This window comes from Pongo pygmaeus, chromosome 9 (assembly GCF_028885625.2).
Source record: "Pongo pygmaeus isolate AG05252 chromosome 9, NHGRI_mPonPyg2-v2.0_pri, whole genome shotgun sequence".
NCBI lineage: Eukaryota > Metazoa > Chordata > Mammalia > Primates > Hominidae > Pongo > Pongo pygmaeus.
The window spans coordinates 33164320-33188836 of record NC_072382.2 but is presented as its reverse complement, the minus strand read 5'-3'; the positions used below and the strand labels follow the sequence as shown (position 1 = coordinate 33188836).

The following is a 24517-nucleotide window of genomic DNA, read 5'->3' as shown; positions in this document are numbered from 1 at the left end:
GGCTCACGCCTGTAATCCCAGCACTTTGGGAGGCCAACGCGGGCAGATCACCTGAGGTCAGGAGTTGGAGACCAGCCTGACCAACATAGAGAAACCCCGTCTCTACTAAAAATACAAAATTAGCCAGGTGTGGTGGCACATGCCTGTAATCTCAGCTACTTGGGAGGCTGAGGCAGGAGAATCGCTTGAACCTGGGAGGCAGAGGTTGCAGTGAGCTGAGATCATGCCATTGCACTCCAGCCTGGGCTTGAAACTCCATCTCAAAAAAAAAAGGATTTTTATTTTGATACAATGCTGGGTTTAAATCCAAGTGAAGTCTTTAGAATGCTTGCTTACTTTCATAATATTTAGTTTTTAAAACTTGTTTCTAAAGTTTGTCGTTGGTTTGACTCCCCACCAGGAACATCTGGATTATGAGATTATCCAGTCTCTAAATCCTGAATTTAACAAAGCAGTAATCAGAGTGAATGTATTTCGAGAACACAGGCAGACTATTCAGGTGAGGCTTGCTCTCAGACCCTGATGTGCAGGGCCAGTGTCTTGCTGTATTTAACGGCTCTAAGATGTTTCCTGTTATAGACATGTATGTCTTGTGTAATTGCATGTCTTTTAGACAATGGTGGTGTTGTATGCTAAACCTGTTCCAGATTTTCAGACTCTTCTAAAGAAAAACATTCAGCAAACTAACAAATATATGTAGTTAGATTGAAAAGTTGTGTTTTTGTCCTTTGAATATGGAATAAGTGGGGTGGAAAGTATGCTGATTAACTAAAAGAGAATCTTTCTTCTGACATCAGTTCTAACTTTGCTTAGTTATTGCAGTTTTTGAAATGTTGCATCTGTAACTAGAACAATAACCTTACAGCTTAAATGAAAAAAAGAACTTTGCAAAATGTGCTCTGAATCTTTGTGGTTTAGCCAGTGACCTATTTTCTTTTTTAAACAGTGTTTTCCCAAAAGTTCTAAAAATCTCTAGCACTCTGTAAGCCTGAATGGTCTGCACTTGTCCAAAGGCTGCAGTTTTGCTAAATCTCTAAGAGAGGCATGAGGTGACGGGCTTACAGACGGACTGAGACTAATGGGCTCTTACTGGAGGAGGTTCATTGATTATTTCTGGAATTGGGCTGGGAAGTGAGACAGGTGAATTTGGCAGTTTATACCCTAGCACTTTATGCCTGTCAAAGCATATGTATATGCATGTCAAGAAGTTACACCTTTTTATCAGAGGTCAGATTATAAACAATGTTAAGTGTTTCACCTTAATTTTTTCTTACTAGTCTCTTTCTAGAATCTCTTCATTCTGTATATTTCTTCTCACTTTTGCTTGATTCCCCCAGCTGGGAGGAGGAAAGGCTGCTGTTGGTGAGGGTCAGGCTGCAGGCAATGAGAACACGGAGACCTGTTAAAACTCAAGAAAAATACACAAACCAAAGAAGGAAAACATTTCCCTGAAATACCTTGCCTCGGGCCTTGCTCCTTCTTGAATTTGTAATCAAATACTCTCTCATATTACCAGAGTTCTTTTGTCTCCAGTGTAAGCACAGAGGAGGTGACCTTACTTTATGAGACTCCATTTGTGTTCCTTTCAGGCCTCTCTTTGGGCTCAAGATTGAGAAAAAGAAGAATACTAGATAAAAGTTGGCTTCACCTCCCCTGGGGGGCTGCTTTCTGCTGCTTTTATGAGATGCTTGTTTAGTTTTTCCCTTGAAGAATCCAAGATCTGGGGCCCTATTGAGGACGTACATTCTGTTGCTAGAAATGAGCGGGGTTGGCCGGGCATGTGGTGGCTCATGGCTCTAATCCCAGCGCTTTGAGAGGCTCAGGTGGGCGAATCACTTGAGGTGAGGAGTTGGAGACCATCCTGGCCAACATGGTGAAATCCCATCTCTACTAAAATTTAAAAAAGTTAGCCAGGCATGGTGGCATGCGCCTGCAATCCCAGCTACTTGGGAGGCTGAGGCAGGAGAATTGGTTGAACCTGAGAATTGGTTGAACCCTGGAGGCAGAGGTTGCAATGAGCCGAGATCACACTACTGCACTCCAGCCTGGGCGACAGAGTGAGGCTTCGTCTAAAAAAATGAAAAAAGAAATGGGTGGGGTTGCCGCCTCCCTGGCCCATCAACTTATAGCAAAGCAGAACATCTTATTTGTAATGAAATAGTTCAAATGTATAGGAGTGTGCAGAGACCAGTATAACATTCAGGCACCCAACACTCAGGTTTAAGTATTGTTGACATTTTGATGTTTGCTGTGTTTGTTTCATATTTTAAATGTCATTTAGATTTTTGTTTTAAAGAACTAAAACATCACAAATACAGTTGAAGTCCCTCAACCCCTTTCCATCCTATTTCCTTCTGTCCCTCCCCATGGGTGACTTAGTTCTGATACTGGTGTGTGTCCTTTCAGTTCATGTGTTTCTATGTTTACTACGTAATTATCTGTCCATAAGTGGTAACATACTGTACTTGTCCTCCTTCAGCTTTCCTTTTTTAACATTTGTTTTCAAGATCTATGCAGATTAAAGCTTGTAGATCTGGTTGATTCATCTTTAGGTATTATGTGAGTAAATTATGTTTACATGTATGTTTCTCAAAGTGGAGTTGTTGGGTTTTAGGATTGTGTAGTTTTCCAGCTTTCTTAAAATTTGCCAAATTCTCCTTCAAAGGGTTTATACCAATTTACTCCCATGCCAGCATTCATTTGAGTTTTAATTTCTCTAAGACCTCACTAACTCTGGATGTTTTAACAGCTATTTAAGTTTTGTAAATGGTATCTCCCTGCTGTCTTTAGCATTTCACTGATTATTGGTGAGGTTGAGTATCTTTGTTTATGTTAATTGGTTATTCAGGTTTCCTATAAGATACCTCTTCATTGCTTTTCAAACCACTTTAAAATTAGCAGGAAGCCCTGAAGAAACTGAAGAGGTTGTTTGTATGCATAAAGATATGTAAGGGTGCATGTATTAAGAAAATAACAAGTTCTAGAAATGTCCATCAGTGCAGGGAGACTTGGCCCTTATAATCATGCCATCAGAGCAGGGAGCACAGTGCCCGGCATGAGAAATCCGACATCCTCTTCTTTAGCCACCACTGGGGTCGAGCTATGCCTCGAGCTCATCGGCTTCCCTTATCTGAGGCTGGGGGAAAACGTGAGGAGACAAAGGAGAGAAAGGAAAGGGAACCACCATCTATCTCTCAGCACTGTGAGTCAGGCACTGGGCAGGGCATCTTTATATACCTGCTTTATTTTTCCCTCAAGCAGCCATAAGATAGGTATTTCCTTCATTTTGCAGGAGGAGGAGTCTGAGGCACTGTGGGATTAAGTGGCTTGTCCAAGGTCATATGATCAGTGGCCGAACTCTCTGAACCCAGGTGTCTGACTCCAAGCCCATCCCATTTTTGCCCTGCCAGGAAAAAGTAGAAAGGAGGAATGAGAGGAGAGAAGGAAACGGGGAGAGAGAGGAAAGAGAACATCCTTTATGATGAGTCACCAGTAATCACAGCTGTGACATGAGTTCGCTATGCTAATAATCTAAATTTTCCTTCCCCATAGTATATACATCCTGCAGATGCTGTGAAGCTGGGCCAGGCTGAACTAGTTGTGATTGATGAAGCTGCCGCCATCCCCCTCCCCTTGGTGAAGAGCCTACTTGGCCCCTACCTTGTTTTCATGGCATCCACCATCAACGGGTAAGGTACTGTGGGCAGGAGTCCTTACTCCTGTGGCAGGCTCTTGCAGATTCAGGGGCATGTAGCGGATGTGGCCTGGGCCTGGACAGCTAAGTGTGATACTCAGAGTCTCTGAGTGTTTGGGGCTGCTTCATTCTCTACTGGGCTTCTGCAAATGGAAACTGGTCTCTTAATGAACTGTTACATGTCTCTGGCCCGACATGAAATGGGCAGCGTAAGACTGAAGAATTTTAGTCTGATGTGCTGAGTGTCTGCTTCTGTCTGTAGGTGTGATAAAATGTTGAAAAATACATGGATGGTGATACCAATATCTTATATCTTAGAAAATACAGTATTAAAGTACTATAATTATCATAAGAAAGCAAGTTCATAATGATGTGTTTTTTTAAATTTGAAATATTTGATTTTTTAATTTGAAATATTTAGTGTTGGCTATTGAAAAATTAGAACAGGTAAGCAAAAGAAAAATCACCTGTAGCCAGGTGCGGTGGCTCACACCTGTAGTCCAGCACACTGGGAGGCCGAGGCAGGTGGATCACAAGGTCAGGAGTTCGAGACCAGCCTGACCAACATGACGAAACCCCATCTCTACTAAAAATACAAAAATTAGCCGGGTGTGGTGGCGCGTGCCTGTAATCCCAGCTACTCAGGAGGCTGAGGCAGGAGAATTTCTTAAACCCGGGAGGTGGAGGCTGCAGTGAGCCGAGATTGCACCACTGCACTCCAGCCTGGGCGACAGAGCGAGACTATCTCAAAAAAAAAAAAAAAGAAAAAAGAAAAATCACCCGTAATTCAACCATCTGGAGATAGATTTTGTTAGAATTTTGATGTACATTTTCTCTGCATTTATTTTACTTTTTTCATTTGAGCAAGGAAAACATTTTTAATTTGCTTTTTGAATATAACAATATACTGTGAAATTTTTTGAGGTTGGTAAATATGTATCTCCAATATTGGGAAGATTTCTGTATAGAAATCACATCTTGAAGAGGTTATTCTGTATGCAGATTTATTGTGACTGCTTTGCTTACACTGAAAATACTGAAATAAAATGGATTTTTACTTTTCAAACAGCTTTGTTGAGATATAACTCACATACTATACTATCTATCCATTTAAAATGTGTAATGTAATGGTTTTTAGTATGTTCACAGAGTTGTGCAACCATGCTCACCACAACCAATTTTAGAACATTCTTATCACCCCATAAAGAAAGCCTGTGCATCCTCCTCCAGTTCCTCCACACCCCCCAACCCTAGGGAGTCACTAATCTACTTTCTGTACCCGTAGATTTGCCTATTTTGGACATTTCATATAAATGGAATTATAAAATATGTGGTCTTCCATGACGGACTTGTAGCACGTATCAGTATTTCATTCCTTTTTATGGTTGAATAGTATTCTCTCGTATAGATATACCACATTTTATTTTTCCATTTATCTGTTGGTAGACATTTGGGTTGTTTCTCCCTCTTGGATATTATTAATAATCTTGCTTTGAACATTAGTGTGCAAATTTTTGCGTGGACATGTTTTTCAGTTCTCTTAGGGATACACCTAGAAGTGAAACTATTGGGCTAACTCTATGTTTGACCATGCGAGGAGCTGCCAGACTCTTCCAAAGCAGTTGCACATTCTACGTTCCCACTAGCAGTATGAGGGTTCTGACTTTTCTGCATCCTCTCACACACTTGTTATGTATCTTTGTGATTATAACCATTCTAATAGGTGTGAAGTGACCTCTCGTTATAATTCTCATTTGCATTTCCTGGTGACTGATGATATTAGCATCTTTACATGTGCGTATTGGCCACTCATGTATGTTTTTGGAGAAATGTCTATTCATATCCTCTGTTCATCTCTCTAATTGGGTTGTCTTTTTTATTAATGATTTGTAAGGGTTCTTTATATATTCTTGATACCAGGTCCCTTATCAGATATGATTTACAAAAATTTTCTCACATTCTATGGGTTTTTTCACTTTCTTCTTCTTCTTTTTTTTTTTTTTTTGAGACAGACTCTGACTCTGTCACCAAGGCTGGAGTGCAGTGGTGTAATCTTGGCTCACTGCAACCTTCACCTCCCAGGTTCAAGCGATTCTCCTGCCTCAGCCTCTTGAGTAGCTGGGATTACAGGTGTGTACCACCATGCCTGGCTAACTTTTGTATTTTTAGTAGAGACGGGGTTTCACCATGTTTGTCAGGCTGGTCTCAAACTCCTGACCTCAGATGATCTACCCGCCTCGGCCTCCCAAAGTGCTGGGATTATAGGCATGAGCCACCATGCCCGGCCACTTTCTTTATAGTAATGTCTTTTAACGACAAAAGTTTTGAAGTTTTGTTGCTTGTGCTTACTCTTTTTTCTTAAATAAATAAATAGGATACTTTTGGGAGAGCTTTGTTATGTGGTGTGGAGAGTGGGCATAAAACACTCATCTAGCTTTTATCATTATTTGAGTAAGAGGAAGTATTTTATAATCTTTGAATATAATAATGAGTACTATGAAATGATGTAATGAAAAGTGCTGTGTGTACCCTGTGGTGACATATGCCTGTGACTAAAGACAAGGAGAAGAAAATTTAACAATGAAAGCTGCTTATCAGATTATAGGTGATTTAATTTTTTCCCGACATTTTTTAGCTATTTTATGTCACCTTTTAAGTGGGCATAGCAATGAAAAGAATTACTGAGGTGGTGGATTTGTTTTATTTTCCAAACTGGAAATGTTCTCAGTTCATTTCCTTATGCACTGTACTTCCAAAAGCAGCTCCGTTAGTTGACCATTTAACTTTGTTCCAGCTTCACTAAAACTGCCTAAAGCCTTATGCTAAAGGCTTTACTTACATCCTTTTTTCAGTCCTTATTTTTTAAGTTCACATCACAGTCCTGTGAGGTGTATAGAATAATCCCCCCTTGAAGATGAGGCGAAAAGAGATTGAGCTCCTTGCCCAAAGATACTAAGTAGATGAGCCAGGACGTGAGCCCAGGCCTGGGTGGCCCCAAGCTGAGCCACCTTGCCACCCTGCCTCCTTTGGACAGGTGCCTGCTATGCTGGAAGTTCAGAGATGAGCAAGGCTGTCCTGGGGGAAGCAGGGGTCTGTTGTTCCAGCAGGTGGAGGAAAGCAGTTCTCTGTCCCCGCCTAGACAGTGGATTTGGGACCTCGTGCCTGATTCCTTTTGCCTTTGTTTCTAGCTATGAGGGCACAGGCCGGTCACTGTCCCTCAAGCTAATTCAGCAGCTCCGTCAACAGAGCGCCCAGAGCCAGGTCAGCACCACCGCTGAGAATAAGACCACGACGACAGCCAGATTGGCATCAGGTACCCCAGAACCTGACCCGGGTCCCGCGGTTCACAGCAAGGCCCTTCAGTCTTACCGATCCTCGCTTCACCTGTGACATCATGGGAAGCACCAAACCTTCCCACCATCAGGCTGAGAGGTTGAGTCCCCAAGAGGAGAAGTAGCTTTTCTCGGAGGAACAGCAGTCCAGTGACCAGATGGGAGCCAGACTAGGGCCTTCTGATGGCGGGGCCCTTGTGTATCCTTGTCTCAGGGCATGGTTGCATTGAGATCCCTTTGGGGTTGGTATCATGGCAAGTTGAATATCCACCAAAAACAAGTTTAAACCACCCAGTTTAAATTCTTACCACACGTCTCTGGCCACCATGGGACAACTATAAAGTGAAACATTTTTCCTTGCTTTTTTAGATAATACGTATTTAATCATTGTTTCTTCTTTTGTGTGTGTGATTGTGGGGAACAGCGCGGACACTGCATGAGGTTTCCCTCCAGGAGTCAATCCGATACGCCCCTGGGGATGCAGTGGAGAAGTGGCTGAATGACTTGCTGTGCCTGGATTGCCTCAACATCACTCGGATAGTCTCAGGCTGCCCCTTGCCTGAAGCTTGTGAACTGTATCCTCCTCTGGGTTTCACTGGCCCTGTGAAAAGGAGAGGGGCGGTGAAAGAATTCAAAGGATTTGGGTCCTTTGTTTCATAGGATGCTGCTCTAGAGAAAGGGGGAAAGTTGAACATTTTCAATTTCCTTTTTCTCTTCTTCGTTTTTTTTTCTTTTTTTTTTTTTTTTGAGACGGAGTCTCGCTCTGTCACCAGGCTAGAGTGCAGTGGCGCGATCTCGGCTCACTGCAGCCTCTGCCTCCCGGGTTCAAGTGATTCTCCTGCCTCAGCCTCTCGAGTAGCTGGGATTACAGGTGCCCGCCACCACGCCCGGCTAATTTTTGTATTTTTAGTAGAGACAGGGTTTCACCATGTTGGTCAGGCTGGTCTTGAACTCCTGACCTTGTGATCCGCCTGCCTCAGCCTCCCAAAGTGCTGGGATTACCGGTGTGAGCCAACGCCTCCGGCCCTCTTCTTCCTTCTTTTATGTGTTTCTGCTTAGGACACTGAGCTCCTGTTCCCAGCTAGGGAAATTTGTTCTGCCTCCAGAGAGTAGTATGACCTGTCTTCGGCTATTTGTTTTGTTTTGGTTTCTTGACTCCAGACCCAGGTACTATGTTAATAGAGATACCCTCTTTTGCTACCACAAGGCCTCTGAAGTTTTCCTCCAACGGCTTATGGCCCTCTACGTGGCTTCGCACTACAAGGTAACTGCAGTTAGCCCTTGTGTGAATGGCAGCAGGGAGCTTCAGCATTTGGCAGTCCCCTTTTACTTGATTTACATCTTTTATTACCCAATGGCTTAGGTGACTGTTCCATTGGGACATTGATGAGGTCCACTGATCTTGCTGTGTGTAGGTATAGAGCATGGAGCTCCATTCAGTAGCTGGACAAGGTGGAAAGCTGTGTCCATTTTTAAAGGAGTGCTTTCATTTCTTGCCTGCCTACTAAACTGATAGGATGAGGTGACATTGCACTTGTGGCCCGGTGGTGCAGTTTGACCTGAGACCAGCTTTGTAGCTCTGGGCTATTTTTATGGAACAGTGAATTTGAGGGTTTAGAATGTCTGAGATTCTTAAAAACAAAAGGGTTGGTTAAAAAGGATACTTTTCGAATGTCTAGGTAGTATTTTTATGAACAGCCTTTAACGGAAGGCTTGAAGAGTTGGTGTTAGAAGTGGTGATAGTTTTTCCTGAAATAGCCTCTTATCTGTAAAAAGTTCACTTCCTAGCTGTGAAATAAGTAGTGCTAAATAAATTCTCTTCTGCTGTCCAGCCTCAGTGCTCGGGGTGAGAGGACAGTAGGCATTTGAGGCTAAGTTCCACTTAAACTGTTATGAAGAGTCTCAGGCTTGCCAAAATACTAGAGAGGTGCTTTGCTGGACTTCTGCTCCTCACTTGGCTTTGGAGAAGGCAATACTGCAGTCATCCTGTGGTTCTGAATCGAACCTTTTGCATAAAGGGCAAGAGCAAGAGTGCTTCTCACTGACCGTGTTTGGCTTTCACAGAACTCTCCCAATGATCTCCAGATGCTCTCCGATGCACCTGCTCACCATCTCTTCTGCCTTCTGCCTCCTGTGCCCCCCACCCAGAATGCCCTTCCAGAAGTGCTTGCTGTTATCCAGGTATAGGAGCAGAGGCGTCCTTGTGGCAGTGATTTGGGGAACCACTGAGGCATCAGGAATTAGTGGCTCAATAACTGCATTGTGGGAGTTTTGAAACTGTGGAGTCCTGGTCTGGAACCAAGGGGCTGGGTCTGCTGAGACAGGTGACTAGGGTGCACTGGAAGAGGTCAGTGCCACTAGACACCCAAAGCTCCACTGTTGATGGACGGGGAAAAGCCAGAACTGACCTCTCTCTTATTTTGACTCAGCTTCTTCCACAAACAGACTTGTTTGTTTTCTCCCTTTATTACAAAAGCAATACATGGTGCAGAGGCTACAGATTGGGGAACAAATTTTTAATGCCTAGCATGGATGTATTTATGCATTTCTGTATCACTTTTCATATACATGGGAACATAGTATTTAGTAATCTGCTTTTATTTTTAGGCAGTGTATAAAACACTCATAATCTACATAAGTTTTAAAGCTGTGTAGTATTTTATTATATACATGTACCATTATTTGTTCAACCATTCACCCGTTAGACATTTTAGTTGTTTTGAACTTGTGCTGTTCTGTACAGAGCCTTATGAGCATCCTGTGGCTTGATGGCATTCACACACGCACAGCATGCATAGAGACTCTCTTCTAATGTGGCTTTTACTTTTTGGGTCAGGAGGCTGTCAGTCTTCTGCCCTGTAACATGGGGCATGGTAATTAAGCTCCTGTTAGGAATGGATGTGTCAGGCCGGGCGCCGTGGCTCACGCCTGTAATCCCAGCACTTTGGGAGTCCGAGGCGGGCGGATCACAAGGTCAGAAGATCAAGACCATCCTGGCTAACACGGTGAAACCCCGTCTCTACTAAAAAAAAAAAAAAACAAAACAAAAAATTAGCCGGGCGTGGTGGTAGGCACCTGTAGTCCCAGCTACTCGGGAGGCTGAGGCAGGAGAATGGTGTGAACCCAGGAGGCAGAACTTGCAGTGAGCTGAGATAGCGCCACTGCACTTCAGCCTGGGCGACAGAGCAAGACTCCATCTCCAAAAAAAAAAAAAAAGGGGCGGGGGGAATGGATGTGTCAGTGTCAGGGTTAAACCTGAACATGGGGGTGGAAACAACTGGCCTAGTTCGAGAAACAAGCTATATTCTGTGAGTGGGCTCTGTATTAGAGCTGGCCTTTCTGCCTGCACTGTCCTGCTTCCCCCACAGGTGTGCCTTGAAGGGGAGATTTCTCGCCAGTCCATCTTGAACAGTCTGTCTCGAGGCAAGAAGGCTTCAGGGGACCTGATTCCATGGACAGTGTCAGAACAGGTGACGGGCTTTCCCTGGTGTGTCTGAGGGAAGCTGGCGGTGTCCAAAGATGTCTGTGTTGCTAAGTTACTGGTTTGTGTCTCCCACACAGTTCCAAGATCCAGACTTTGGTGGTCTTTCTGGTGGAAGGGTCGTTCGCATTGCTGTTCACCCAGATTATCAAGGGGTAATGTGTCCTCAGGCTTCCCTGAAGCCGTGTTGCTGGCGGTGCTTTAGGGTGGGGGTACTTGGTGGCTGGAATAAGAAGCTGGTCAAGCAGAAGCAAGTGAAGTGTAGGCACTTCCCTGCTCTGGAGAATTGAGCCAGGGTTCGGGGTGGGCGGGGGACAGGATGAGGGCATATGCTCACTCTTCCTTTGTGAGAACAAGGACTTGTGAACCAGACCTGCATACCGAAATTACCTTCTTAGAACACCTCACGGAGTAATTGGCTGTAGAAACTTCCTTTTCAGGTAATGGTACAGAAACTGCCTCTCATTTGGGCTTGCCCATCTGGAGACCAGAAAGCACAGCCATCCTTACCCTCAAGTGGCTGTTCTTGATGGGCTAGACCAGTGTTAAGAACTCAGGTCACACTACTTTCAGTCTTAAGCGTCTCTGCTTTGACCTCACTCAGGGTTTTCATTGGTTCTCTTGCCCCGTGCGGTTTGACAGGGAAAGTTCTCTAGAAGCAATGCAGGGGAGTCAACGTGTCTTAGACTGAGAGCAGCTCTCTTCCCTCTGCCTCTTCCCCTTCATGTTTGCTCCTAGATGGGCTATGGCAGCCGTGCTCTGCAGCTGCTGCAGATGTACTATGAAGGCAGGTTTCCTTGTCTGGAGGAAAAGGTCCTTGAGACACCACAGGAAATTCACACCGTAAGCAGCGAGGTAAGCATCTTTCGACAAACCTCCTGTGTCCTGGTTCTTGGGAGGATAATTCTCTGGGTTTTTAAGGGCATCAACAAAAACCAGTCCAGAGCTTTGGGCCCCTCTCTCATTTTCTTCTGCTGCTTTCTCCAACCGAACACTTGAGATCCTCAGATCAGTATCATTGGGATCATCTGGCAGCTTGTTAAAAATGTAAATTCTTGAGCCCCACTCCAGACCTACTGAATCAGAAACTCTGGGGTAGACCCCGTAATCTGTAGTTTAACAGGATTCTCAGGTGATTCTGATGCTCATTCAAGTTTGAGAATCACTGCTCTATAATCTCTTTCATCCTACACTCAGACTAAGGGAAGTTCTGTCATTCCTTGATAAGAATGACTAGTAACTGTGACAGCCTTTCACGTGCATTCATTGATTTTCACAGTATGTATATTTGGGAGCTAGACAAGGGGCTTTTATTTAAGTTGAAGCAGCTGGGCAACATGGCGAAACTCCGTCTCTATAAAAAATACAAAAATTAGCCGAGCATGGTGGTGCACGCCTGTAGTCCCAGCTACTTGGGACGCTGAGGTGGGAAGATTGCTTGGACCCCAGAGGTTGAGGCTGCAGTGAGCTGTGATCTCACCACTGGACTCCAGCCTGGGTGACAGAGCCAGACCCTGTCTCAAGCAATGAAAAAAAAAAGTTCAAGCTCAGAGGTTTGTCACTTCCTAAGGCTGTGAGGTGATAGAACCTGGACTTCATGCTGGATCACAGGAGCCTGCCTGTCCCTTTGTAAATCTGTTGGGCATTTTTTTTTTTTTTTTTGAGATGGAGTCTTGCTCTGTCTCCTGGGCTGGAGTGCAATGGCATGATCTCAGCTCACTGCAACCTCTGTCTCCCAGGTTCAAGCAATTTTCTTGCCTCAGCTTCCTGAGTAGCTGGAACTACAAGCACGTACCACCATGCCTAGCTAATTTTTGTATTTCCAGTAGAGATGGAGTTTTGCCATGTTGGCTAGGCTGGTCCCAAACTCCTGACCTCAGGTGATCCACCCGCCTCAGTCTCCCAAAGTGCTGGGATTACAGGCATGAGCCACCACTCCCGGCCTCTGTCAGTCATTTCTAAACTCTGTGGCTGTCTTCCTGCATTCTAGAGGTCTGGATCAGTATGGTTCCATGCATGTTGAGGTGTTTTGTGTACTTGGGAATGATTGCTTGACTCCGATGTTCTCATAGTTTGAAAACCACAGCAACAAACCAAGAAACCTCTCCCAGTTTTTGTTGTGCTAAGTCCGGAGCGCGCTGTGGCAGGGGTGCTTGACGATGTCTCTCTCCCTCTGCTGAGTGGACTGTGTTCTCTCCTTGGCATCTTCCCAGGCTGTCAGCTTGTTGGAAGAGGTCATCACTCCCCGGAAGGACCTACCTCCTTTACTCCTCAAATTGAATGAGAGGCCTGCCGAGCGCCTGGATTACCTGGGTGTTTCCTATGGCTTGACCCCCAGGCTCCTCAAGTAAGTGCCTGCCCTCCTTCCGCGGCATCACTCCTTGGCATTGAGAAAGAAGAGTTCTGTGGGCTGTGTGTCTCTGTTGGTAGCTGGTGTCTGTGCTAGCCTGCTATTCGTGGCGTGCTCTTCCTGGCTCTTGCCCTTCTGTGTCTGTCAGCCACTCCCCAGAGGCCACACACAGTGACCTACTGTCTTTGTATCTTTGCAGGTTCTGGAAACGAGCTGGATTTGTTCCTGTTTATCTGAGACAGACCCCGGTGAGTGAGGCATCTAGCAGAGGAGAAGTTTAGGTTTGCCATTATGGTAGGTGACAGGCCTGTCCTTGCAAAGAGCCCTAGTGCCTCCCTGCTGCATTGCTCTGAGCAGGTGGCTGTGCCTCTGAAGAGGTTTATTCTGATGGACACGGAAACAGCCATCCTCAGTGACAGGCCACATCATCACACATTTCTTCCCCGACTACACGGTGCATGCCTTGTACTTAGTCATAAAATGGCAGAGGTACACGTGGTTTTGTTCATCAGATTCTGAGAAAGGAGAGTGGACAGGAGGATCAAGGGTAATTCCTAGAGTTTTGGCTTGAGAAACTGGGTGTTGGAGGTGCTGTCGGAGATGGGACTGACTGCAGGAGGAGCAGATTTGGAGGGAAGAGTGGGAGTTCTTTTTTGATGTTAATGTGAGATGCCTATTGGACATCCAAGTGGAAATGTGGACTAGGCATTTATTTGACTACAGGAATTTAGAGGTAGGGAAGTTTGGGGCTAGAGATGGAGCTTTGGGAGCCGTCAGCATATTAATAATAGAATGCACTGCAGGAGGGCACAGAGCTCTTGTCTGTTGTGTTCATTGCTGTATTCCTCGCACTTAGAGTAGCAATTGCTGTGTAGTTTGTGTTCAGTAAATCCTTTTGTTAAGTGAATGAAAAATATCTGGAGCCAATGAAAGGACGTGAGAGTGACTCCTTGGACCCTAACGTTTAGAGGAATGAAGAGGAGGACACAGCACATGCAAGACTGAGAAGGAACAGCCCTGATGCACAAAAGAAAGTCGGGTGTGGTGTCACATGTCGAGGTGAAAAAGTGGGAATGGGAGTCAGCCCTGTTGAGAGGATGAGGAGGATAAGGACAGCTGGCCATTGGATTCGTCAGCAGTGGTGAGCTGCATTGAAGCAGCTGCAGTGGAGTGGAGGCTTTGGCCTGGCCAGGGGGAAGAGGAGGTGAAGAACTAGAAGGGGAACAGGCGACTCTTTCAGGAAGCTAAAGGGAGCAGAGAAACAGAGTCGCTGGAGGGAGATGGGAGCTAAAGAGGGATTGTCTGATGGGAGATTCTAGAGAATGTTTTTTGCTGCTGGGTTCGATCCTGCAAGTAGTGGTATAGGTGAGGGGGGCTGAGTGCCAGAGTGCAGGCCTTGAGGAAGTGGTGGGTGGGACTCGAGACTCAGGAAGAGAGGTGACCACCTACTTCATCCTTCGGAACAGGGAAGGCAGAGAGCGTGGGAATGGAAGGCATCAGTTGGCTGGCTGATTTGGGGTTGGGAGGATGAAGACACTGTCTTCTGAGTGCTTCTGTCTTCCCAGATGAGGGGAGTCCATCGGCTGAGAGGGAAGTGTTAGAGGTTTGATTTTGGAGAGGGCAAAGCCAGTATCAGAGGCTAGTGTCCAGTGTCCGTCTGAGGGTTTAAAGTGGGACTGGTGAGGACTGCTGGGTGTTGAGCTGCTTCTGTGCAGGCAGGGAGCCGCAGAGATGGGTTGGGTCTCTGTCTGTGCATTTGGTGGAGGCTGGGGATGTAAATTTGGCTGTCAGCTGCCAGGAGAACGCAAGCTAGTGAGCTGCGGTGTGGTCTGCGGTGTGTCCGTGTGGTCTTGCACTGTGCGCTGTTCATTTGTGACTTGATGGTGGTGTTTTTATGGTGTGGTGCTTTGTTGTTATGGAGTAAAAAATGTAAAAATAGTCACAATTTTAACACCTAAAGAAGCCTGCACTTGCAGACTGGCTGCCAGCACTGAGGTGTAGGTTTTGGCCCTGGAGTTTCTGCTGTGAGGCATCAAACCCATGTTGACTGGATTGTGTGGAGCTTAAGCCCTAGTGACTGAGTTCAGTGTCTACCCGAGAGGAGCAGATATTTCCCTCCTGCACGTCCCAAGCAAGAGGCAGGCCCGGAAGAGCCAGCAGCTCTGCTCTGTGTCTGTGACACTTTTGAGGAGATTGCAGGACAGTGATCTTTGCAGCCGTTGCGTGTGAACTGAGGTGATAGGAGGAAGGTGAAGGCGAGGGCTGTTTGAGAAGGGTGCCTACCCCCAGCCCGGGAAGAAGGAGAGGCCTGCGGAAGCACTAAGTCTTTCTTCTCTGAGTGTTTACCCTTCATCAATGATGGATTGTTCAAAAAAGGGGGTTCTTGGTGCCAGTTAAACCTCTGTGTTGCCCAGAATGACCTGACCGGAGAGCACTCGTGCATCATGCTGAAGACGCTCACTGATGAGGATGAGGCTGACCAGGGAGGTTGGCTTGCAGCCTTCTGGAAAGGTGACTGAGGAGTGGGGGTTTTGGGGAGACAATGAGGTGATCGGGGGCTGCCGGGGATGCCTCCAGACCTCTAACTCTGCGTGATGGCACCCCACAGATTTCCGACGGCGGTTCCTGGCCTTGCTCTCCTACCAGTTCAGCACCTTCTCTCCTTCCCTGGCTCTGAACATCATTCAGAACAGGAACATGGGGAAGCCAGCCCAGCCTGGTGAGCCGGGCGGGGACAGGGAGGAGGGTTGGGAATGGCTTGGCTGTGTCGGAGGTGGGTGTGGTGTCCTAGGAAGGGTGTGGGCTGGAAATTGAGGGACTGGTTCTAGCCTGCAGTCACTTGCTGGCCACCACCCGCTTGCCAGGCCCCTGCTCTGTCCCAGGCTGTGCTGTCTTTCATTTTCATGGTAAGACTCTGGCTGTGCAATTTAATGTCAGAGGTGTCCATTTAGTTCATGTAGCTGGTTAGTTATGGAGGCCGATTTACATCTGTGCTCTAGGGGAGTGAGGTGCTCCATCTCTGAGGTTTAGTTTCCTCATTCATGAAATTGTAATAAGAATATGCTGCTAGCCTTCTGTAGCCAACAGCACACAGAAGTGCTTTGTGCATACAGATTCTGTTTGAATACTTAAAAAACAAAAAATGTGTAAGAGATTAGTTTTATTGCATATTTTACATATAAATATTTAGGTATAACATGCCTATATGTGTATATGTGTGTGTATATACTTTTTTTCCAATTATATTTTGATGGAGAAATCCATATATCTTGAGCTGGGCAGAGCTTACTTTCTGTGACACTGAATGCAATGACAAAGCAGGGAAAGAGTGTAGTTGTGTTCTCATAACCCTGGGCCACAGGGAGCTTTTCCTTGGTCCATGTGTTCAGTATGGGAACTGAGCAAGGGTCCTGTGGCAGCCGTCCCCTCCCGACACGTGGCCTGGAGCTGCCCCTTCTATGGCAGGAGCGGGTTTGGTGCCCCTCTGAGCCAGGGCTGTGTGGTATGGCTGCCAGGCCCTGTTAGATGCTCCTGTGTGTTAGGGTGCCACCTGGGGGCTGTGTGCTATCTCATGAGGGCGCCGGGTGACCTAACCTGTCTGGCTCTCTATCCCATGGACAGCCCTGAGCCGGGAGGAGCTGGAAGCACTCTTCCTCCCCTATGACCTGAAGCGGCTGGAGATGTATTCACGGAACATGGTGGACTATCACCTCATCATGGACATGATCCCGGCCATCTCTCGCATCTATTTCCTGAACCAGCTGGGGGACCTGGCCCTGTCTGCGGCTCAGTCGGTATGCTATCTGTTGCTCGCGTGGAGGAGAAGCGAGGATTGTGGAGCTGTTCATTTGCTGGGTGTTGGGTTGGGCACTTGGACATAATTGTGTGCCTTTAATTCCTCATAGATCTGATAGGTGGGTAGTGGTCTTCTCATTCTACAGGTTGGGAAACCTGGGCTCTGAAGTTGAGTAATGTGTCCAGCCATACAAAGTGAGAGAGCTGCAGCTTCTACCCCACTACGTTGCCTTGACACTTAACTCCACCTTAGCAGAAGTTCAGGAACATCCCAAACTTTTAATGTAGTTGCGAAGCAGGTATTTGTCAGGATAAAAGTTATTTTGGGGATTTCAGGAAGACAGCATTTCTTGGTGGTCTCAGTAACAGGATGAAACAGAAGATGCCAATATACACAGTGCTAGTCTACCTTTGTACCAATAGCTTTGGTCAAGAGAGTACTCTGGTTCTTGCCGCCATTTTTATGGGCAAGGGCCTGTCCTAGAGGCCCCCCAGCAGATTTTCCATCCTTTAGGCTCTTCTGTTGGGGATTGGCCTGCAGCATAAGTCTGTGGACCAGCTGGAAAAGGAGATTGAGCTGCCCTCGGGCCAGTTGATGGGACTTTTCAACCGGATCATCCGCAAAGTTGTGAAGGTAACCTCGGCCTGAGGGCAGGGGCTTGATATCTCTCAAATAGTGCAACAAACCCACTCCCTGCTCCCGAGATGAACACATGTTAGCATTTAGCTGTGTTTGCTGCATCTCATCACACACACACACACACACACACAAAAATCTAGGACTTCAGAACACATGTTAGCATTTAGCTGTGTTTGCTGCATCTCATCACACACACACACACACACACACACACACACACACACACACACACACGCAAATACAGGACTTCAGCTCTAAAGAATCTGTGAAGTTCTGTGTCCTCTCCCAGAGGCATCCGTATTAGGAATTTGGTACATATCCAGTCTGTGTTCTTCAACTCTTCCTGCTAATATCCACATTCCTAAACTGTAGAGTGTTGCTTTGTGTCTTCAAAATGCACACCTTTCTATAAGACACCAAGTGTCTGGGTCACGGGTGACTGGGTCCCTGCTGTTCCTTCATCTTCTGCTTCTCTGTTGGTTGTCTTTTGTAGCTATTTAATGAAGTTCAGGAAAAGGCCATTGAGGAGCAGATGGTGGCAGTGAAGGATGTGGTCATGGAGCCCACGATGAAGACCCTCAGTGACGACCTGGTATGTCCCTGCTCACGGCCTCGGGAATCCCAGCATTTCCATCAGTTGCCTTAGGCTGTGAATGTAGACTGTTTTCCCCTTCCCCTTTAGAAAGAGTCCTCTGCACTAATTGAGCTAAGTGCTATTCCATAGGTTTAATTGGGCAAACGGACCCAGCATTGTCTGAGCACACACAGGCCTAGAGTTGTGCCTCCCACTGATTGTGTATGTATGTTGTGAATGTAGGATTCCAGCATCTGTTGGAAATGTTTTGTCTTTTTTGGTGACTTCTTAAATGCATATTTTATAATAGAGCTACCTTAAAATAATCAAAGCTGCCTACAAGGTTTTTGCAGGTAGACGGAATAGAAGAAAATGTTTTCTCATCATTGTACTATTCCACCCCAGCTTCACCTTTTCCTGTGTTTGGTTCAATCCTCGACTCTGACTTAGTCTCTCTATGGGTCCTTAACCACAGGATGAAGCAGCAAAGGAATTTCAGGAGAAACACAAGAAGGAAGTGGGGAAGCTGAAAAGCATGGACCTCTCTCAGTAAGGCTTGTGGGAAGCAGAGGCTTTGCTTTGGCTTCTGGGGCCCTAAGAATCTGCCTACACGTTTCTTCTAATCATATCCCATGTGCCCTGGGAAGTGTCTTTCATGGGATCAATTTTAGGGGTGCTAACAGTTCTATTTGACCTTCTAATTGCCTGTTTGTATAATTTTGGAAGAGTTGGGTTCCGGAGACTAGTGCCGCCACTTTGACTTTCACATCGCGCTCTCTGATCCCCAAGGCTCTAGGTCACACCTCGGGTCCTTCCAGGAATGGGGGTGCCGATTGGATGAGCAGGCACTTTAATGGTTACTTACTCTGTTTGGCTTTTATGTGTGACTTTGTTTGAAGAAAGGATTCTACTGCTAAAACCAACCAAACAAGCAAAACACCCCTTGCTCTAAAACCATCTGGGGATCCTAGTCCTTTTTGAGCTTCAACTGTAGTGGTGCTGCCTCTCCCTCCACTGCCTGGATTGTTGTGAATAATAACTCCAGAATTCATGGCCTCTGAGCCTCTGTGACCTGTAGTCCTGTTTCTGGGTCATTAATAATGGTGGCTGCTGGGTATGTGAGGTGGAGGTGGCCAGGAGTCCTTGGACAGAGAATCGAGCTCTAGTTTCTGCCCTCAGCTTTGCAATATCAAAACCTTGATTTGCCAGCACTGCTAAATCTGAAAGAGGAGGGAGGGAGGGGAGAGGCGCACAGTTCAAGGGCTTGTGGACAAATGCTTGGAGGTGGGAGTGAGTGAGAAGATTGTGGGGGTGACAGGAAGCTTCTTTGGTGGATGTTAATGAGAGTCATGTGGGAGAAGCCAGGCAGGCTGCCTTCTGTGCAGGACTGTCCTCACTGACCCCTGCCAGCAGGCCTGGTGACCCTCGCTCCTGTGGAGCTTCTATCCATAGAGCTAAGCGCCACGTCTCTTGGCCCTCCTGCACACTTGTCCCCTCTGTCCTTTCTGCTGTTCGCATGCTGACACAGCTCAGCCTGGCTTTCATGACAGGAAGTGTCTGATAAGAATGTTGTCACTGTCGTTATTTTCTCTTAAGCAGTCCCCTCTTCTTTCTAGCAGGCTTTGATAGTTCCCTTCTTTTTTTTAGATACATAATCCGTGGGGACGATGAAGAATGGAATGAAGTTTTGAACAAAGCTGGGCCAAACGCCTCGGTCATCAGCCTGAAAAGGTGAGGGCCCAAGGTCTGACGTGCATCTGGCGGAAGAGGCATTCTGGCCTCTCTCCTTCTCTTTAACTTTGACTAGAAAATAGGAGGTTGGAGCAAAAGCTTTGACAGAAAAGTCATGGTTCTTCCCTTTGAGAGTCCCCTGGCCATTACCCTTGCAGTGCATGTCCCACAGACCAGGAGGGCCATGGATCTCTTCACTCTTTGTATTTGTCAGCCATGCCAGGGCACTGGGCCTGTCAGGGAGAAGGGCTTGAGGGAACAGTCCAGAAGCTGCCACTGGCTGAGACTTGCTTATGGGCTTTCATCATTCAGCCCTCAGGATGACAGCATAAGGGGGCTGTTTTATTACTGTCATTGCTTTAAGATGAAGTAACCAAGGCTCTCAGGGGTTAAGTTCCCAAGAAGCACACAGCTAGTGAGAGCCGGAGCCAGAATCAAGTCCCAGTTTCTCCACTGCAAGGCCATAGGTTTAACTGTTACATTGTCCTTCCTTTGAGCCAGCAGTTCCCAAGGTTTTGGGTCTTTGAGTTCATTTATCTCTTAAAAACAATTAAGGCCCCCAAAGGACTTTTGTTGGTTGTATCTATGGAAATTTCCCATGTTAGAAATGAAAAACTGGCCAGGTGCAGTGGCTCACGCCTGTAATTTCAGCACTTTGGGAGGCCGAGGCAGGAGGCTCGCTTGAGCCCAGGTGTTCAAGACCAACCTGCACAACATAGCAGACCCTGTCTCTGTGAAAAAATTTTAAAAAGAAAATAAATGAAAACTGAGAAATTTAAAAAATATTCATTTGTTCGCAGTAATAATGGACACAGTCGTTTTGAAAAATACTCTTTTTCATAAAAATTTTGGTGAGAAGAGTGGCATTGTTTTACGTTTACATTTTTGCAAATCTCTTCAATATCTGGCTTAACAGAAGGCAGCCGGATACTCATGTCTGTGTCTTCACTGACACTCTTGTGCTGTCATATCTTATACTCTCTGGAAAACTGAATATTTGTGAGAGAATGAAAATGAAAAAAGGCAAATAACTATTTTCATACTAATCCAAATACATTTTGACCTTGTGGACACCTGAAAGGGTCTTAGGGACCCCAGCAGTCCCTAGACCACTCTTTGAAAATCTTCACTCCAAGCTTCTTATCTGCAGAGTGGTGCATTTGTAAATAACTTAGGCTGGAACCTTCATCAGTTTTCCCTGGGAGTACAAGGAGGCCTCCCCTGCCCAGAGCCACTGGAATTGAGGCTTTCACAGCTGATTTGGGGGTTGATGGGGAGGGTGAGATTTTGGCAATCCCCTATTTATTGGTTTCCTTAAAAGCTTATATTTTGGAAACATTTGGAAAGAGGAAACCTTGTGTCTCTAGGAACTATAGATCCCAGAAATCAGGTACTGTCTTCCAGAGTCTCCGTTAGTCACAGTGGCATCTTGAAGGATCCAGCATCAATGCCGGTCTCATTTCCCAGATGCTTTGTGGTGCTGCACAGAAGCCCACTGTCGGTGTGACCTGTCTCTGTTTCGTACAGTATGGCAAATGTAGCACAGGGCCCGTGATGGCTTTGGCCTTGAGCACAGTGGCTTTGACTGGAACAAAAGGCCGGGGAGCGTGCTTGCTGTGGAGACGGCCTCAGCTCCTCACTCTGCAGAGCTTGGCCTTTCCTGCCATTTGTTTGGCCATTGCTGGTAGTGAGAAGCCTCTTGAGCCCAACCAGCCAGTGTTGTGTGGTTGTTCATGTGCTTGATGGCTCTGAGTAAATGTGAAAGCTTGAACTTTGTGAGCTAAAAATACTGGTAGCTATCATTAAATCCTCTGAGGCCTTTCTTTTTCTTCCTTTGAGAGGTACTTCATTCATATGATGTTAATGGTCTCTGGACTGAACTCTTCACTGTCTCCTTATAGGGAAGTATTTGTTCCCAGAGCAAAATTAAACCTGTAAGTTTCTTAATGGCAGGTGGCCATTTGCTGAGTGATTCCTGTGCCAGGATATCAATGAAGAACCCAGGGGCTGGTCGCAGGGTGTCACCTGAGTTACTGTTGTTTGGGTTTTCTTCTTCTCATATAGGAAAAATAAAACAATAGTAGCACATCAGAAAGTATGGCAGGGTTTTCCTTGGAGTCTCATGCCTTGTATTAAGGACTGTCTTCAGGGTCATTGGGATGAATGTGTCTAGTTTCCAGAGTCACTGCAGTGGTGAGAGTGGTGGTGGGGAATCGTTGTGGTGCCTTAGATCTGTCTTGGGAGAGAGGAGCAGAGTGTACTGCACCCTGAGGAGAACCCAGATTTCAGGTGTTAAGATCGAGATTTGTTCTTCCACAGACTAAGAGCTGGGTCAGGGCAGGAACTGGTCTGTATGGTGTGTCCCCAGCCCCAGCACAATGCCTGCCCCCTAATAGGTTTGCAGAGAACATTAATGTCCAGTTGGGTGGCCTACATCAAGTTTCAGATGGTGGAAACCCTTTTTCACAAAGCAAAGCAAGCTTAAAGCAGTCTCAGATGTTCAGATCTGTACATATTTCATTCTTTCTATTTTTGATTTTTCTCTAGTGACAAGAAAAGGAAGTTAGAAGCCAAACAAGAACCCAAACAGAGCAAGAAGTTGAAGAACAAAGATACAAAGAACAAAAAAGATATGAAACTGAAGCGGAAGAAATAGTGAAGAGAAACTTGGGCATCTGTGTTTGATCATGGGAAGATACTCTCACTAACTGAACTCTCTGTGGCTGGACTGTTAAAAGCAACAAGAGGCCCCGGCACACCTGGAAGCTGGCCGCGAATTCGGCCTCTGGGCCTGTGTGTCTGTGAGCTCAACCTGGCTAAAGGCAGAGTCACTCCCAAATGGGTCTTCTTAGAACTTGATGGCTGGGCACTGCCATCTCTAGAATTGCCAGGAGTCTCTCTCTCCCTGCCCAGTCCAGGGCCCTCCTTTCCTATAAGTTCATATTTTGCTTTGAGCCAGCTTTTTAGGCTCATTCCCACACATGTGGAAGCCACGTTGCCTCTCATCCCCCTGAGGCCCTTAAGTACATCGCTTTCTGGTGGTGCCCAGGAGGCTGCTGCTGGGCCGCTGGGTCTCTCTTTGTGGACTTGTGCCTGGAGCAGGAGGAACTCCAGTCCGTCCTGGCATCCGTGGCAGCCCGCGGTTAGGTGCGCCAGGGTTTGCTGATGTTGTCTTGTGCTGTTCCACTCTTGGCTCCAGCAGACCCACTGTCCCAGAAAAGCCTGAGCCTGTAGTTTATGTAGAATGCCACATCTGCGTCCTCAAGACCTGTTGTCTCATCCGTTTGGGAACAGATGTTGGGAAAGGCCACTTTGCTCGCAGGGGTGAGGGGAAGGATAGAGAATCTATTTTTAATAAATAACATTCTAGAAAGACCAGCTGCCTGTGAGTGTTCTGAAATCCTCGCACGTGGAAGTTTCTTCTGGTGGGTCTTGGCTGCCTGGTGGAATTTGGAAGGTGTTGGTATCAAGGTCAAAGGTGAGCAGTGTGTCTAGGGCTTCCCAGCCCAGGAGTCTGCGGGAGAAGTGGCAGGTGGCTATGGTCACCTCGAGGGGCTTGGTGTGGTGGCTAGAAGCCAGCTAGAACTGCCTCATTTCCTTCCCAGCTCCTTCCAGGTCACTTGGTCCCTTCCATTTGTTGGGAACAGAGATAACCTGGTGGCTTTACACATACTTTGGTATGTTTGTTTAATGGTATCCAGGCTAATGAGTCTGCAGCCCCGATATGTTGTCTAGGTTCCGAGAAGGACAGGGAAGGAAACGGTAACTTCTCAGCCTAAGGGTATTTCATATGCAGCTCCTAGGACTCGTCCTCACAGGGAGAAGCGCAGGTTCTGTGTGCGACCCTAGGGCTGCTGAGCCTTGTCACCGAGGCTGTCAGGACATGAGCCTAGGGGCCTTTCGTTTCTTGGAACTGAAGTTTCCTGGCCACAGACCTCTGTTAGGTCTGTAGGAAATTTTGCTGGAGGCAGGGAGGGGCCATGAAAATAATTTTTATTTATTTTCTCAGGTAGGTGCCTGAGCCTGCCTTTCAAAGAGGGTTTTCTTAGAGCGTGGCCAGAAGCAGAGTCACATGCTCAAATGGTCAGAGCTGGATGGGACTGTGCAAGTTGTCCAGGCATATCATCCTACAGGTAAGGAAGCTTTTGTTTAGTGTCTCTACCCCCAAAGTCTCCCCGGCTGGCTCTGCTCTGGGGTGCAAGGTGAGAGGGCTCTGGAGGTAGACTGCTCTGCCCTGACCCTCACCGTGGCCTTGGGCAGGTTACTTCATCCTACCTGCCCTTCAGGTCCACTTCTGCAAACTGTGAGTGGTGGGAATGGCACCTCCGTCATGGGGCTGTGGTGAGAAGCGGGTGGGGTAGAATGGGAAGCGTTCAGAACAGTGCCTGGCACATAGCAAGTGCCTCTCTGCGTTCTGGGCACTCAACAGATCTAACTAGAGGAGCCGCTCAAGTTCAGTTACATGCCAGCTCTAAGAATACTCAATAAGGACTAGCCGTGGTGTTCTTTTAAAAACAGACAGGGTCTTGCTCTGTTGCCCAAGCTGGAGTGCGGTGGCTCGATCATAGCTCATTGCAGCTTTGAACTCTTGGGCTGAAGCCATTCTCCCACCTCAGCCTTCCAAGCAGCTGGGAAGGTGCTCACCACCACACCTGCCTAATTTTTAAAATTATGTACAGATGGAGTCTCAATATGTTGCCCGGGTTGATCTGGAACTCTGGCCTCAAGCGATCCGCCTGGGCCTCCCAGAGTATTGGGATTAGAGGCATGAGCCACCACACTTGGCCAGGACTGGCCGTGTTCTAAAACCACAACCTAAGCTAGAAAAGGAGTCTCACTTGGGCAGCGAAGAGCATGCATTTTGCAGTCAGACTTGTCTAGCTCTGTGTAATATCTCTGTATCCTTGGACAAGGCCTCTT

General features: G+C 46.7%; 1 protein-coding gene across 1 annotated transcript in view; it reads left to right on the top strand.

Annotated features, from left to right (window-relative positions):
• NAT10 (N-acetyltransferase 10) overlaps nucleotides 1-22973 on the top strand; it is a 41329-nt gene extending 18356 nt beyond the window's left edge. The window contains exons 11-29 of the mRNA XM_054440768.2: nucleotides 401-499; nucleotides 3553-3689; nucleotides 6883-7007; nucleotides 7451-7601; nucleotides 8194-8290; nucleotides 9091-9207; nucleotides 10395-10496; nucleotides 10588-10662; nucleotides 11246-11362; nucleotides 12721-12854; nucleotides 13057-13105; nucleotides 15272-15368; nucleotides 15466-15576; nucleotides 16479-16651; nucleotides 17167-17286; nucleotides 17786-17884; nucleotides 18342-18415; nucleotides 19514-19597; nucleotides 22145-22973. Coding sequence (XP_054296743.1) covers nucleotides 401-499; nucleotides 3553-3689; nucleotides 6883-7007; nucleotides 7451-7601; nucleotides 8194-8290; nucleotides 9091-9207; nucleotides 10395-10496; nucleotides 10588-10662; nucleotides 11246-11362; nucleotides 12721-12854; nucleotides 13057-13105; nucleotides 15272-15368; nucleotides 15466-15576; nucleotides 16479-16651; nucleotides 17167-17286; nucleotides 17786-17884; nucleotides 18342-18415; nucleotides 19514-19597; nucleotides 22145-22253 — 2070 coding nt within the window. The 3' untranslated portion in view covers nucleotides 22254-22973. The remainder of the gene's footprint in view (nucleotides 1-400; nucleotides 500-3552; nucleotides 3690-6882; nucleotides 7008-7450; nucleotides 7602-8193; nucleotides 8291-9090; nucleotides 9208-10394; nucleotides 10497-10587; nucleotides 10663-11245; nucleotides 11363-12720; nucleotides 12855-13056; nucleotides 13106-15271; nucleotides 15369-15465; nucleotides 15577-16478; nucleotides 16652-17166; nucleotides 17287-17785; nucleotides 17885-18341; nucleotides 18416-19513; nucleotides 19598-22144) is intronic.
• The last annotated feature ends 1544 nt before the right edge of the window (nucleotides 22974-24517 follow it).